We start from the raw sequence: 16,387 nt of genomic DNA on the forward strand, positions 1-16,387 counted from the left end.
TTTGTTGTACTTCTATTTTGATAGCACAGGCTCAGGCTTTAGAACAGAGTCCAATTCACAATATAAATCGCTGTGTCTCCTGGATTCTCCTGATGTGCTCGGCAGAAAACAGCAACTGCCTACGTTAGGTCTAGGAAGCTAAATTTAGCCCCAGTGCAGGGAAAAGATGCATTTCTAAAGTGACCGAACATGGCATTAGCCTTCTTAGCTCAACATCGAGCTCCGCCACTTTAGTTGTAAATATAGCCCATTTTTGGATAGGAGCTTTAAAAAAACTGCACAACACAAGTGTGATACCCACATTATCATAATTTAATTTTTTTTAACAGTTTGTCAATTCTCAAAAAAGCTTCCAAATGGACAGTGCACTTTGAAAATGTTGCCCAGTGAATATCTTATAGCTTCCAAATTGACACTGTTTTCAATACAGCCCATTTCTCGTTGTTCATTTAAACATTGCATCAAGTAGTCCGCTGTGCCGAAACTCTTCTGCGACGTGCTTCGAGTGCTTGATTTTGTCAGATAGCGCATCGAAGATATCAGTCTGATCAATAGCTGTGGCAATCCTGTAAAAGAACTTCTCTGATGACTCCAAACCCCTTAGGCCCAGGTTAACACCACAACCTGCAAAACAACAGACACAAATATTCCTATACTCAGTGAACAAATCGCAGCTGCATATCATTTTGCCCACTTTTTTCTTTTATTGAATTTTGCTGTACACATAGTTGTACAAGTTTACAACAGTAAAGTAAAACTATTGACAACGTCAATAGCTAAATCTCTTAATTTGTATATGCACATTTAGAAATTAAAGCACTTACGTAGAATGTAGCAGTATACAGGGACGATGCAGGTAGGTATTTTTTATAATAAAATATAACATTCAGGTATAGTAGAAGATTTGCACAAAAATCAAAGTAAACGGCAAATCAAATGTCAATATTGTATGTGGCCATTGGGATGTCATTTATTTAAATTTGGCTCACGTATGAAAGTGTTCACATGGTCACTTGTTAATTTAAACTGACATGGGCATGTTAAGGTGGATGCAGGACAGGTGCCCTCGGCATATGCTTTTAGGGCTCGATTCACAGAACAAACTTAAGACACAATCCTAAACTAACTACTTTTGGTATTCACAGAAGTTAGGATTTTGTCTTAAGTTTGTCTTAAGACAGACTTAAGACAGACTTAAGACAAACTCCTAACTTAAGTCTGTCTTAAGTCTGTCTTAAGACAGATTTAGGACAGACTTAAGACAAAATCCTAACTTCTGTGAATACCAAAAGTAGTACGTTTAGGATTCTGTCTTAAGTTCGTTCTGTGAATCGGGCCCTGTGTGCCTAAGCAGTGATGTTGTGTGTGTGGGGGGGAGGGGCTAAAGGATACCTCTAAAGAAATATTAGCTCATAAAGATCCTTAGCTGTTGGCTAAGGTGGCTCGGTGGGGCCCCTGGGGCAGAATGTTCCACAACACATGAGAAACAGTAAAGCAGGTAATAAGTAAGGCTCCTTGTGTTTCACTTTTAACAATTCATATAGATAAATACAGAAAGAAAATAATGTATTTTATTCTCTGTATTTATTTTAATATGTGGATAAAACCATAAATGTGTGTTCTTTAGTGATCCTAAATGCTTTTACCCAATAACTGTGCGGATTCACAGGTATGAAAGGTAAAAAAGAGAGAAATTCCAGTAATGAGACTTAAAAAAGGTTGATACTAAAATGTACATGTTTTAATATTAATGTATTGATCTATCACCTATGAGTGTTCATATCATTAAAATATCTCACGGAACCACTTAACGCCGCACACCCAGAAGTTGCAAAACTGCATTTGTTTTAAATGATTGTTTATGTGCATGAATGGGGACCTTCCGGTTTATAAACAATCATTGGCCTTTTGCTGTTTTCATGTGTTTTGCTCAACGCAGCACACATGAAATCAGCAAAAACAAGGAGAAATGAAACATTTCTCCACATTGTGCCAGAGTAAGACCAGGTTTTCCCTGGTCTTAATTCTGGCAATGCCTCCTATTTATGCCTCCCTTGTAAATAGGAGGCAGCATTAGAATCAATGGGTGGTGAGGTGGAACGCCCACAGCAACACCCATTACCCTCCACTGTTATGATAAGCATAGCATGAAAGGGGGCATTATTTACAAGGCAGTGTTAAGCCACATTAAGTGGCTTAACCCTGCCTTGTAAAAAAGGCAAAGTACTTATCGCCACAGGAATATCCTAAAAAGTGATGTTTTTCGTGGCGATAGGGGCTTGTATATATACCTCTTACTGTGAAGCATTTAACAGCACCAAACAACGTAATAAGAAAGACACACAACAATAATTTATAAAACTAGAGAATATTTTTAGAGTCCCTGATCATTAAAATCGACATGAGGGATCATGAGGTACAGATGTTTGAAGCAATAAATACCTGCAACCGCAAACAAGCAGTGCTCGACAAAAACTGTGCATACTTTTGAAAAGTTTGAAACAGTTTGTTCGGTGACTCCGGCCTGGGTTGAGCGACCAATTCTGACTGGGCAGAGGTTTAGGAGACTAGTATGGACATTTTGAACAGGTACCTGGCAATCAGAGCTTTATTGAAGCAAGTTCTCAACTTTACAGGATGACCATCATAGACTTCAATGAGGTGGGCCTGAAGCTAAGGGATGCCACAAAAAGACACTTAAAGGATGCTCCTGCGCAGTTGGCAGAGGTGAATTGTGGTGATCCCTCGGTCCACGGTGGGTTGAGGTGATTTTGACCATGGCACTGGAGTCACATTGTGTCCTCCTTGTGGCAATAGAAGGTATCTGCGGCTGGAAACTCAGTCTTGAGACACGTTGGTCACAGCCATTAAACGTGGTGGAAGCTAGTGTCCCTTGGGTGTGATGAATCCAGTCATAGATAGCACTCCCGCGGACAGAAGAGACAGGTGCAACATTTGCCCATTTTGGATTTGTCTCTCAATGTGTCTGGCGACTGGCAGCAGCATGTCAACTGCAGTGGCTACCACTTTGCAGATTTGGGAACTTTCAGCTCTTATGTCCCTGGAGCTGGTTTCAGAAGATCAGTAGTCGGATCCTTGGAGTCACTGCAGTTGGTGAAGGTGGGTAATCAACTTTTTCCCAGGTCAGGAGCCACAGGCACAGTCCCAATCTTGCAAGCCCAAGAGTGCGGTAGGTGTGGTCCTCTTGATGGTGCAGCCTCTCTTTGTGCAAATGAAAGGCAGCAGGGCAGTCTTTCTTTGGCCCTTTCTACTTCTACAGAGTGAACTGAGGTGAAGGGTGCCACGGGTGCCTTACTTATCCCAGGAAGGTGGCCTGAGCAGTCCAAGCGGTCACTAGCCAATCGCTACTAGGTCCCCTCCTCTCTTGCGACAAAATTCCTGTGATGTGTGATATCTGGCTATTCCAGGGTGCCCTATTCTTGCCCTCTTCAAGATGGCATGACCCTTCCTTGGTTGCCGGGAGAAGGGTTGCCCACCCTACAGGTATGGCTACTAGTGGACTACACGCCCAAGGGAAAACCAGTTTGTAAAGTGGTTCCCCTTCCTTGGCTCTGTCTCCTAAGTGTCTGCAGGAACAAACAGCATCCTGTTCAAGGATGTTTTCACAGCTGCCCTTCAAAGATGACTTCACCTTTGAAACCTACCTTTTGGGCTAACACCCTGAGTGGCCATGCTGGGTGAGGAGGTGATACCTCTCACTCCAGAAACTGTCTTTGTTCCCAGGCCTGGGAGTCGTTCACATCTCTCCACTGGCCGTAAGAAACCTGTCTATGTGTCACTGCCTTTGTTAGGTCACTGGACTAGCTGGAGTGAAGAGTGGCAACTTTCTAAAAGTTGCTTAACTTTAGCAATGACTTTAAATCTAGACTGGGCATCAGATTATGTTTAATGTCACAATTAATTTGATACATTACCTGACATGGTTAGGTGATACCATTCAGAAAATAGCCGGGCTGGGGTGCTAGCCAGTAACCGTGTGTTAGCCAATGAGGCTCTTTACCATTCCACAGCAAAATGATCATTTGGAAGTGTTGCTTTTAAGACATATAGGAAAACATGTCTTACTTAGGAATATACATCTCCCTGCCATAGGGCCCCATAGTTCTTCCTTAAGGGTGACTTATATATACCCTTAAGGGAAGTGGTGGCTAAAGTTAAACTAGCAATGTAACACACTGCCCTTACAGTCTGCAGTAGCGGACTGGGTCCATTTTGTCTTTGTCACGTGCAGGGTGGCACAAACAGTGCTGCAGCCTTGGGTGAATACTCTGACTTACAAGCCCTTGGTACCCTGGGTGCCATATACTAGTGACTTATATGTAAATCAGTACTTGCCTATCGGGTGTAACCAATTAAACATACCTTTTGCAATGGGTCAGAACACCGGCACTCCAGTCTGGACAGCAGGCATTAGTGCACTCTCAGAGAAGAAGACCCAGCAGCTAATAGTCCAGAGGGGGCAAAAAGTGGGAGGAAGCATGCAAAAGGCCTGTTTCCTTACAAAAAGATTTCCTAGTTTTCATTGGCTGCTCATGTGTGGCATTTCTTTACAAACAGTGGGTACCCTGGTGCTGTAGAAATCTGCAACCAGCTGATAAAACACAAGCACAATCACATCTTGTGATGCTTCGGCCAACCAATCTCAAGTGGAACCTCGCACAGGTGTAGCAAACCCCATTGCCTCAAATAGTGACCCCATTGAAATGAATTGTGATTGTTCACAGTCCATGGCCCTGCATGTGTTGATTCACAGTGGCAAGGGAAGTACCATCTGTCTTGTTACCATTATCTCTTCTGATGAGAAACAGAATGGGCATGGAGGCTCCACCCCCAAACATATGAAGGCATGCAATGCGCATGTAGGAGAGTCGATAGGACCACATGGCTAGGAAGAAACAGCCACACAGAATCCTAACACCTGGCAGGCAAGCAGGGCAGTGCCTTCAACTGCCTGGCTTAACCAAAATTGACCATGGTCTTGAGAAAACTATATTGGCTGACCCTGAACAGCATTAGTACCCGAGGGAAGAAAGCGACCACAAGAAGTGTGGCATGCTCAATAATAAAAAGCTAACTAGTGTGGCTGGTATTTTATTAAAAAAGGAAAGAACACAGATATGGTCATCAAGGGGATAGTGATGTGTAGAACATCATAAAGGAGTGCATGTTGGCTTCCCTGACCCCAATATCAAATTAAGGGACCTCACATTATCATTACACTTATTTTTTCCGATCTGGCCATTTAGGTGTGTGCTGCTAAAGAGCAACTTCAAGTTCATGATGTTTTAGGTCTATATGAACTTTTATTAGTCTCTCAAGGTAGAAACATTAGATTAATGTTAAATTCTGCATGCTGATTTTACTTGCTTGCGAAAGGTTATTGCAAAAGGCAGTAGGCTTTTTGCTATTCATGGCAAAAAAGCCTGTAGACCTGTAACATTTGATTGTTAAGAGCAGATGTTGATGTTAATAGCAATTTAAAGGGATTTTCTGATTAGCTATCTAAGGCCTGTGGGCACAAGAAATCTCAGAGATAACAGAATTGCTCCAGATGGCTGACTGAGAAGGAGTAGCCTTGGAGCGTTCCCAGGGCAAGGGGCGCTACAGGGCCAGGGACACTCCTGGGGCAGGGGATCGCTTCTGGCATGGGTCCCAATGATGCCCTGCCGCCATGCCTCTGTGCGAGCTTGGACAAGCTTGGGAGTGAAGGTATTGGATGGAGGGTGCTTACAGAGTGTGCTCTCCATGGGACTGGGAACTGGAGCAGAGCCTTGCAATCTGGTGCCCCGTCTCATCAACGACGGCAGCAGCTGGGGTTGACAAAGGTCCTCAGGGGGATCGTGATGGCTGAGGGAGGATCGATGTTGTGTGTAGCCAGCGTTGAGTCTTCCACATACACACTGCCGCTTGGGCGATGCCACCAATCTCTACCCTTGCTCCGACCCCTGCCCTGAGCACGGAGCTGACCAACCTTCAGGGAAGGCTGCATCCACCTTCACTGCCCCTAGTGCACCCAGGAACTCTGAATCGCTGCTGCAAGTGGGCTTCCTGGATGGAGGAACCATGGCAGTATCTCCATGCTGGGTTCTTCTTGATCAGGGATTGCTTTCCCACTGCGCAGCACTGTAAGTTGGAGCTTATCTGGTGAATCCCCCTGCCACTATGTTGCTCCAGGCAGTCGCAAGATGCTGGTCCTGACTGCAGTAAGAAGAATGCAAAAAGAACGATTGATGGACATAATGCGGAACAATGTCATACATTCACCCCAGTACAGAGATCTGGGCCAAAATCCATCATTGTTTTGCTCCCCATGCCATTCCAGTTAGAACCCAGCCATATGCAAATCAGTCTTGACCCTGCCCCCAATGGGAAAAGTCAAGCCCGAACTGCCAGGCCAGGTCCTCCCTGAACTGAAACATGCATCCAAGGGCCGGTTTCGGGGTTTCACCCTTCATCAGCCAGGATAGCTTGACTCCAGTGGCATGGAGAGCACGGGACCCACTTCTTGGCATACCTGTCCCACTCGGGGGTACAAATGCAGAAAGAACGATTGATGAACAGAATGCAGAACAATGTCATACAGTGGTATACATGGCCCCGGGTCAGACCCATGGCTGCCAGGGAGCTGAGTGACCACGGACACCCCTGCCTTTCTGCTTATGGCTCTAGAGGTCTATCAGGGGTGCCCCTGCACAAAGGTGCCTTCATCACTCCTGTGCCACAGGGGAGGGGGGGGCATCGCCCCCTACACTGTTTACCGGAGATCCTGTCATCACTGACAGCGAAAACGGACTGCAACACTGGATGGCATCAACCATGGTTGTTCACACTGTCTTTCCCATTCAAGTCTGGAGATACACCAACTAGGAGAAACTGGGGTTGGGTTATGCACCATCTATCCAGCAACAGACAGTCATCTTGAAAGCTCTCCTTCTCAGCAAGGGCACAAAAGCTGCTGAAGGTCTATTCCTACTCGAGGGTCTACTGTAATGTTTGTCTAATGCAACCCAAATAATATAGGCATGGACGGCACAGTCCCCGATGACCAGGTATGTTGGTCCACTATCTGTGAATGCTGTTAACTTCGTATATAATATCAATATGCTATTTCTATATTCTTTGCTCTCACTTCCTGCCAATACTCTTTGTGCTTGCTTTCCGCCAATATTGACAGTTTATAACTACGTATATGTGTGTAGCTCATGTATCTGTCTCGTGTCTTGTATGTAATCCAAGCACTCTGATGTTCTTATGTAACGTAACTTGTTCTCTTGTTAAGCGCTCTGACACCTTCGGGTAAAGTTTGCGCTATATAAAAATGCATAAATAAATAAAATATATGTAGTTAGTTGCCAATTGTTACACATCTTGAGGGTAGAGGATTTGCACCTCTGTTATTCTTGTGAAGCCCTTTATGAGGGGCTCCAAACTATGATTGCCAATGCTATTTTGTATATATATAGGTAATTTGTATTTAGTTATGTTTGCACTAAAGCATTTTCTCTTTTTATAAAAAAAAGCAGTACCTGAATATTGGTCTCCTAAATGTTATTGTTGTACAGTACTGATTGATTGATGAGCGTATAGCCCACAATTCCTCTCTGAGTGAGCCTCGAACCAGCTGCGTGACGTAGGCCCCTGCCGCGGAGGTGGAACCAGACCCTTCAGAGGGCCCCCAATCCTTGGGAGGGGAACATCCTTTACAACGGAACCGTTACAACGCGGTACAGTTACAACGCAGGATTTACAACGAAAGTTGTTACAACGACTTTCGCTGGAGGGCGCTCTAGGATAGGGGATAGTTTAATTTACTATACAACACCTTCCCTACTATCCATGGGGACTGGAGTTGGAATAGTAAATTAAACTATTCACTATCCAGCGCCCCCCCAACGCAAGTCTTTGTAACGACTTGTGTTAATAAACCTGCGTCGTAAAGGTATGCGTTGTACCGTCATACATCCCTTGGGAGGGACCCTTTTCATTCTAGTGTAATGAATATCTTTGTGATAAGAGATTTTCAGGGCCCCTCACCACATTCTGCAGGGTGACCACCTCAAACTACATTGTGTCATTGCCTTGGACTGCACTGTCTCAATATCCAGACAGTCATGTGCTAAAAGAGGTTCTTGGTCCCCAGTTTGATGGCCTACACTATGTAGGCCCAAGAGCACCAGAGGTCACAGACCATCATTGATACATTGGGAGGGCAGTACATTCTCATTGGCCAGGACCTCCCAGACTGGAGATCTCACAAATAGTGGTTTGCCATGAGTTTGTTTTTAGAGTATTTTACAGACCAGATTATGATCCGCTCCTAGATCTCCTATGCATCTCCTGAATGGGTAAGTATCATCTCTGACCTCCTGTATGCATGTTTCAATAAAGTGCAGTGTCCACCATGCATTGCTGAGGTCAGTAAATAATTTGAAGGTCATGGGTGACAAATATGGCATGGTGAATTTTCATCAGCTGAGCACCAACTCGGATGAATAACACTATTTGTATTCCGTATATTTACCTAAAGCACGATGGATATATGCACTGTATAGAGAAGGGAGTTGTAGTACTGTGAATCAATAAGACATTCTCCAGTCTACGAATCTGCAAAGTGTTCACTACTAGTAGCATTGTCCCAGGTACTGAACAGCCATGGAGTAACTGAAGCAAATCTCTGGTGAGGGTGAGTGGTTAGACAATCTCAGATCCGTAGTGACAAAGCAGAGCCAATGAAATGTAAAGTTTGATGTCAATAACTGCACAGAGTTTGAGCTGGAATCAGCAAAGGTCCTACACAAAGGTAAAGCCAGTCCTGAAGCAGGGACCATCTCTGTCCTAGAGCAGTATGTGTGTAGGCTTCTCATCAGTAGTAGCTTTTCAATGAGAGAAGGAAATACTAAGGTAAACAAGCATTGGCAAGGTCAATAAGTTTTGCACCTTAAGATCACTGCTCGACCTATTCGAAAGAGGGAGCTTTTGGCATTAATGGGTGAGAGCAGGAAGAGAGTGGGAGTCTAGGTGTAAGATGGCGGGTGGAAATGAAGGGACAAAGAGAGGTGTCGGCGAAAGAACCACTTACCCCAACAAATGTTTCTATTTTTTGAAGTATATTTATATTGCGCTCAAAATAAAGGAAATGTTAGAAAAGTGAAAGGAATTAACATGTCATTTGAAAACATGTTGTTGTTCTTCAATGCTTCACAACCAGGTCTCGATGCAATAAAAACGATTTGATTTTAGTTGTAGGCAAGGCTTTTTTATTACGCTGATGAGAGAACGGAGAACAGAAATGTAATGTTGTAGAATTTATATGTAGAATCTAATCCTAAATATACATGTTTCCTAAGCACTCCCAAATTGGACAGCCAATGTGAATGAAGTAGACAAATATAAAGGACTATGTCCAGGATCATATAATGTTAAAGGGGGAAACTTTGAATTTCATTTCAAATTTCTTGGTTCTACTGTCTGCAACTCAGTTGCTAGCACAGCAAATATAACCACTTTCGTGTCGTTAGCATGCACTTCCTGTAGACTAGCACTGTGAAAATATTCTGCAATGGGGGATGTTGAGCTGCCAACTAAAACAATCAGGGAGAGAGATCAGGGTGTTTTCAGGCCGGGGACAGCACACACACACGCCGAAAATGAACCTTATTAGTTTTTACCACACCAGTGTCTGTTTCCACTGATTCATGGCGATTTTGTTTTCTGTTTATGCATAATCGTGGCTCGCTATAGAAGTCATCATGAAGAGTAAAATGTAGTGCATACTTATGAACATAACCGGTGTGGTGTCGGGGAGACTTAACAACACCACAAAAAGTTTGGTTATTTTGGGGTACTTTTTTCTGGGAAGGCCTATCCAATTATGACAGCATGTCAATCAATACTCTCCACCAGAGAACAAGTTACCTGCTGTACTCTCTTTACTAAGGGGGGGGGATCAGAAGAGTCCCAGAAGAGGCCTGGGATACAAGAGGTTAAGCCATGGGATGGCTACATGGCTCCAAGCTAGGGCTTGTTTTGGTGAATGGGGAGCAGCGCTTGGTCCAGGGTCACCCAAACTTTACCTCCGCCGTGTACCTCCACTGGTAGGTGAGTGGAAAGTTGGTGCGGAGTCACAGCTTCCTTTAGTCGGTGAAGATCTGCCTGTTTTATCAGCAGTATTATCCGTGCTTCTAAAACAAGCTGTACAAACTTAAGAAAGACACCCAATTCCTAGAAAGGAGATCGGGCTGAATGGAGAGGTGGGGGGGGTCTGGTGCAGGACGGAGACTTAAGCGAGAGGGTCGATGGAGACGAGCAGGGTAGACGGTAGACTACTGTCGGGAGATGTCATAGGGAGGCAAGTGAGGGTGGAGACAAACAAGGGGAAATGATTAGCAGTGTAACAGGGACGGAACGACTACGGGAGGGAGGAGAAAGAGGGAGGGAGATTCCAGGGTAGCAGGGAGGGGAAGAGGCAGCACAAGACTCCTGGAGAGAGCAACAGATAGGTTACAGATGCACGCCGTCTGAGCTACAGAAACACGCAAAAGGAAAAATAGCTCCTTCATTTCTGGAGTGTGACGACAAGTACATCTAATCAAAACATGGTGAGAAATAAATGCTCCTCTGAGTGGGACAAACACAAGAATGGGGAGAATAGAATTAAGAGCAAGGAGTCGAAAAAAACAGGTGAGCTATCTAGTTATGAGCATTCAATCAATCAATCAATCAAAGCATTTGTATAGAGCACTACTCACCCGGAGGGTCTCAAGGCGCTAGGGGAGGGGGGGTCCGCTACTGCTCGAACAGCCAGGTCTTGAGCTGCTTCCTGAAGGCGAGGTGGTCCTGGGTCAGGCGGAGGTGGGTCGGGAGGGAGTTCCAAGTCTTGGCTGCGAGGTAGGAGAAGGATCTTCCCCCTGTGGTGGCTCTTCAGATGCGGGGGACGGCGGCGAGGGCGTGGCCGGTCGATCGAAGCTGGCGTTTGGGAGCGTAGAAGTTGAGGCGGCTGTTGAGGTATCCTGGGCCTTGGTTGTGCAGGGCTTTGTGTGCATGGGTGAGGAGACGGAAGGTGATTCTCTTGTTGACCGGGAGCCAGTGCAGGTCTCTCAGGTGTCCGGAGGTGTGGTGGTGGCGGGGGATGTCCAGGATGAGTCGTGCTGAGGCGTTCTGGATCCGCTGGAGTCTCTTCTGGAGTTTGGCGGTGGTTCCGGCGTAGAGGGAGTTGCCGTAGTCCAGTCGGCTGGTGACGAGGGCCTGGGTGACCGTCTTCCTGGTCTCGGTGGGGATCCATCAGAAGATCTTGCGTAGCATGCGTAGGATGTTGAAGCACGACGAGGAGACGGCGTTGACTTGTCTGGTCATGGAGAGGGAGGAGTCCAGGATGAAGCCCAGGTTGCGTGCGTGGTCTGTTGGTTTGGGTGCGCTGCCTAGGGCGGGAGGCCACCAGGAGTCGTCCCAGGCGGAGGGTGAGGATCCCAGGATGAGGACTTCAGTCTTGTCCGCGTTCAGTTTCAGGCGGCTGTCCTTCATCCATTCGGCTACCTCCTTCATCCCTTCGTGTAGGTTGGCTCAGGCGGTGGCGGGGTCGTTGCTGAGGGAGAGGATCAGCTGGGTGTCGTCGGCGTAGGTGATGATGTTGAGGTTGTGCTGGCGTGCGATGGCTGTGAGGGGGCTCATGAAGACGTTGAAGAGGATTGGGCTGAGCGAGGAGCCTTGAGGAACGCCGCAGATGACTTCGGTAGCTTCTGATCTGAACGGGGGAAGGCGGACTCTCTGTGTCCTTCCGGCGAGGAAGGAGATGATCCACTCCAGTGCCTTCTCCTGGACTCCGACGTTGCTGAGGCGCTGTACTAGGGTACGGTGGCAGACAGTGTCGAAGGCCGCGGAGAGGTCTAGGAGGATGAGGGCCGCTGTTTCTCCGTTGTCGAGCAGGGCTCTGATGTCATCGGTTGCTGCGATCAGGGCGGTCTCGGTGCTGTGGTTGGCCCGGAAGCCAGACTGCGAGTGGTCGAGGGATCCGTTCGTCTCAAGGAAGGCGGCCAGCTGCTTGTTGACGGTCTTTTCGATGACTTTTGCGGGAATCGGGAGCAGCGAGATGGGTCGGTAGTCCTTGAGGTCGGTGGGGTCGGCTGATGGCTTCTTTAGTAGGGCGCTGAGTTCGGCGTGCTTCCAACTCTCCGGGAAGGTAGCGGTGTCGAAGGAGGTGTTGATGATGTCCCGCAGGTGGGGCGCGATGACAGCGTTGACCTTGTTGAAGACGTGGTGAGGGCAAGGGTCGATCGGAGATCCGGAGTGGATGGAGTTCATTGTGCGGACGGTGTCTTTGGTGCTGATCGGAGTCCAGGCGTGGAGGGTGGTGGTGGGGGGCGGTGATTTGGTTGTGGCGTGCGTCGGTTGAGTGCTGAAGCTGTTGTGTATGTCCGCGATCTTGTTGTGGAAGTAGGAGGCGAGGGCGTTGCAGAGGTCTTGCAAAGGGGTGATGTCGTTGTTTACGGCGTTGGGGTTGGAGAGCTCTTTAACGATGTTGAAGAGTTCCTTGCTGTTGTGTGCGTTGTTGTCCAGTCGTTCCTTGAATGCAGTTTTCTTGGTGGCGTTGATCAGTTGGTGGTGTTTTCGGGTGGCGAGCTTGAGGGCAGTCATGTTGTCCGGAGTTGGGTCTCTGCGCCAGGCTTTCTCCAGGGCTCTGCAGTTCCTCTTGGAGCTCTTGAGTTCGTCGGTGAACCATGGGGCTTTCTTGCTGCCGGGTCTGGTAGGCGGGGTCCTCAGGGGGGCGAGGTCGTCTGCGCAGTCGCTGATCCACTTCGTGAGGTTGGTGGCCGCTTGGCTGGGGTTCGTTGCGCTGGTAGGTGGGTTCTTGCTCAGGGAGGTCGCGAGCTGGTCAGCAGTGATCTTGTTCCAGCTTCTGCGAGCAACCTGTTGCTGTTGGTGGTGGATCGTGGTCCTTTTGAAGCTGAAGTGGACGCAGCTGTGGTCCGTCCAGTGGAGTCTGGTGGCGTGGCTGAAGGCGATGTCCTTGCTGGATGAGAAGACGGGGTCGAGTGTGTGTCCGGCGTTGTGGGTGGGGGTGGTCACCAGTTGCTTGAGTCCGAGGTTGGCGAGGTTGTCCAGTAGGTTGGTGGTGTTGCGGTCGTTGTTGTTCTCCAGGTGAAAGTTGAGGTCCCCGAGGAGGATGTAGTCAGCGGAGGGGAGGGCGTGCGGGCTGACGAAGTCGGCGATGTCCTCGCTGAATTGTGTGCGTGGTCCCGGGGGTCTGTAGATGAGGGTGCCTCTGAGGGTGGTCTTGGGGTTGATGTGGATCTGGAAGTGCAGGTGCTCGGTGGGTGCGAGGGAGTCGTCGGTGTTGGTCGTGATGCGGATGGAGTTCTTGTGGATGATGGCGATGCCTCCTCCTGTCTGGTTGACGCGGTCCCTCCGGATGATCTTGTAGCCATCTGGGATGGCGATGGCGATGTCGGGCGCTGAGGAGGCGTTTATCCAGGTTTCCGTGAGGAAGGCGACGTCTGGGGCTGTAGTGTCGAGCAGGTTCCACAGCTCGACGGCGTGTCTGTGGATGGAGCGGGTGTTGAGCAGGATGCACTACAGGTGGCTGCTGCTGTTGCTCGTCGAGGTCTTGGGCCCTGCTGGAGTGGTGTAGGTCCGGATGCAGGTGAACTTGCAGGAGTTGCAGCAGAAGGGTCCGTGGGTGCGTCTTGGGGTGGCTCGGTAGCATCCCGGGATTCGGCCGGCGTTGAGTGCGTTGAGGGTGGCGGCGTTGTACGTTCGGCGGGGGTCCTGGCGCTGGGCGCGATCCAGACGCGGACGGGCGCAGACGGGCTTACCTTTGGCGCACCTTCGGCGCTCATTCGGTGCTCCCGCTGCGCGCGTCCGCTGCGCGGTCGCTCAGGGGGCGTCATAAGAAGGGAGCCGGGAGGGAGGGTGCGCTGGGAGGCGGGAGCGTGTGAGCCAATCGGCTCGTGGGGGGGCGGGGCCGCCGGCAGGTAGAGGCGGGAAAATCTGTGCGGGCTTGGCAGGCGGCCCTGCGGCTGGGGCGCCGGGATCGGCGAGCAGGCAGCAGGAGGCTCAGGCACAGGCAGCAGGAGGCTCAGAGCAGGAGAGCGAGGAGCGTGGGGGCGACCAGGCCGAAGGCGCAGTGGTCGCACAAATTGAACAGGCCCAAATTCCACTAAGCACAGGCTGAAAAAAAGTCTGGCATCAGCTGTGATTATCTCCTGTGAATAACACTTAACTTCAAAATAAAATTATTAATGTGTGGTAAAATCCAAAAACGTGTCCATCACATCCAAAAACTGATAAGTGTCCAAAAGAGAAAACTAGAGTGGCTGAAAAAAAATCAATCAACGAGCCCAAACCTAGTAATGCTTGGTGTTTCTCAGAAATGTCATATTTTTTTTCTGAATCATATTTCTCAGAACAGCACTTCCTGGAAGTAAAGACTGGGGAATTTAGAATTGGAGAACCATGTTCAAGACACGGCGTCAGCTCGATGTCAGATGAAAAATAAATGACTTTACTTCTCAGCACGCTAAAAAAAATGTAACAGGAATCAGTCCATGCTTAATGTAATCTTATGAGCGCTCAAATGACCCTCCTGTGCCACGTTCCCGCTACATGATAAAACAGTCGAAAAACATACCCTTTCGAAAATCAAATACGTCTCTACCATTCAAGTACAGTAGATGGCGCTATAATCGTTTGAATGAAAAGAAGCATCGATCACATAAACTTCTATGAAGCGTATACTAATCAGCCCTATCCTCTACAACCAGATGATGTCACCGGTTCAAGTGAATTTATTCATATGGTGCTCATTTCATCGGCACAATTGGCACTGTAACGAAAACGTGTGAAAGGTATTGGTTGTCATGAAGCTGTGTGACATATGGCTATAATTTTATTTTTTTATGAGATCACCTTATCACCAGTTTCTTTCACAATCACCACATAGTAATTGAGCGTGGGAGTTGGTATCTGAATTTGCCATGAACCATATGTCACAATCAGTCATACAGCTGGACCAAGAACTGTGAAGGCAACTATATATATTATATTTTATATATAAGTATATATCAAACATAGGGTAGGAGGAACAAGTCAACCTTTCAAAAAGTGTGTGTACTGAAAAGCAGAAACAGATAGCACAGTGCCACGGCATAGCAGGGTGAGCAGGTTGCCGGAGTGGCTGCTAGCCGCACATCTTGCAGTCGCCGGCGTCGTCAAGGGGTGCAGCCCAGTGCCGTTTTTTCAGAGGCGGGGGTGGCAGCACTTGGGGCCTTATTTATGAAGGCTTTGCGCCGCCGGTGCGTTACTTTTAACATGGGAAAAAGTGACGCACCGGTGGCGCAAGGCCTTCATAAATAAGGCCCCTGCTTTTTACATGCAGCACCACCTCCCCTCCATGCTGGCAGCAGGCGGCAGGCCTGGAAGCGGGTATTCAGTTGCGGCCAGTGGGGGGAGTTCCGTGGGGCGGAAAGGCGGGGCGGGAGAGGGGCAGGGTGGGGGGTTGTAAACACCGGAATATGGATGATTGGAGGTAAGTAAACAAATAATTAAAGCGAATTTCGTAGCACGCGCTGCATCGCATTTTGCAATGCAGGGCGCACAATGAAATTTGTTTTATTGATGTGTTTACTTACCTCCAATCATCTATATTCTGATGTTTACATACCCCCATCCTGCCCCTCCCCCCACCCGACTTTCTGCCCCACGGAATTCCCTCCAAGGGGCGCAACTGTGGGTATTTACTACAGTAGGCCCGTCGGGAGCGTCGGATGCTGTAGGGGAGGGTGAGTTGGTGTGTGCGCTGGGACAGTGGGTTTCAGGGCACCCAGCGGCAGTTGTTGCTCCACTGAGTGCAACAACCGGGAGCAGAACCTGGAGCAGAACTTGCTTAGCCTGATGGTCGTTGAGGTTTTGGGCTCAGTGAGTAATTATTTGTTGTGTTCTACAATGCTAGATTGTGAGCAATAAGAAAGCGTTTATTTCCCCGAAGTGTGGATCTTGGGTGCACTAGAACTGCTTTGCAGGCGAACTACAAAAAGGTTTGGCTCTTTGCCAAATACGGAAAAAGTCCTTCTAAGTCTGACCGTGCTACCCTGCAGCATCAAATGGTCCAAGAAGGCACGGGCTACCCATTGTTTATCTAAAAGGGTTCCCAGTAGCCAATCAGAGGATCTAATAACAGAGATCTGTATTGATTCATTGATGGCAGCCAATCAGATGTACTGAAACAGCAGGCAGTTCAGTGAAGGCATCCTTGTGATTAGCTTCTGGGATCCCAGTCCTAATGGTTCTGTCTGTGCCTATGGACAGGTAAGCAATCTTGCTGAGCTTCATGGGTCATTACAGGATATCCTTGGAGGAAGCTCCAGCAAATGAC

General features: G+C 48.1%; 1 protein-coding gene across 1 annotated transcript in view; it reads right to left on the reverse strand.

The window, feature by feature from the left end:
- Positions 1 to 289: 289 nt before the first annotated feature.
- Positions 290 to 16,387, reverse strand: part of LOC147674021 (uncharacterized) — a 416,608-nt gene continuing 400,510 nt past the window's right edge. Inside the window, exon 5 of the mRNA XM_086945099.1 lies at positions 290 to 624. Within this exon, the coding sequence (XP_086801225.1) occupies positions 446 to 624 (179 nt within the window). The 3' untranslated portion in view covers positions 290 to 445. The remainder of the gene's footprint in view (positions 625 to 16,387) is intronic.

The sequence above is a fragment of the Lissotriton vulgaris genome, chromosome 12, assembly GCF_964263255.1.
Source record: "Lissotriton vulgaris chromosome 12, aLisVul1.2, whole genome shotgun sequence".
Classification (NCBI taxonomy): Eukaryota; Metazoa; Chordata; class Amphibia; order Caudata; family Salamandridae; genus Lissotriton; species Lissotriton vulgaris.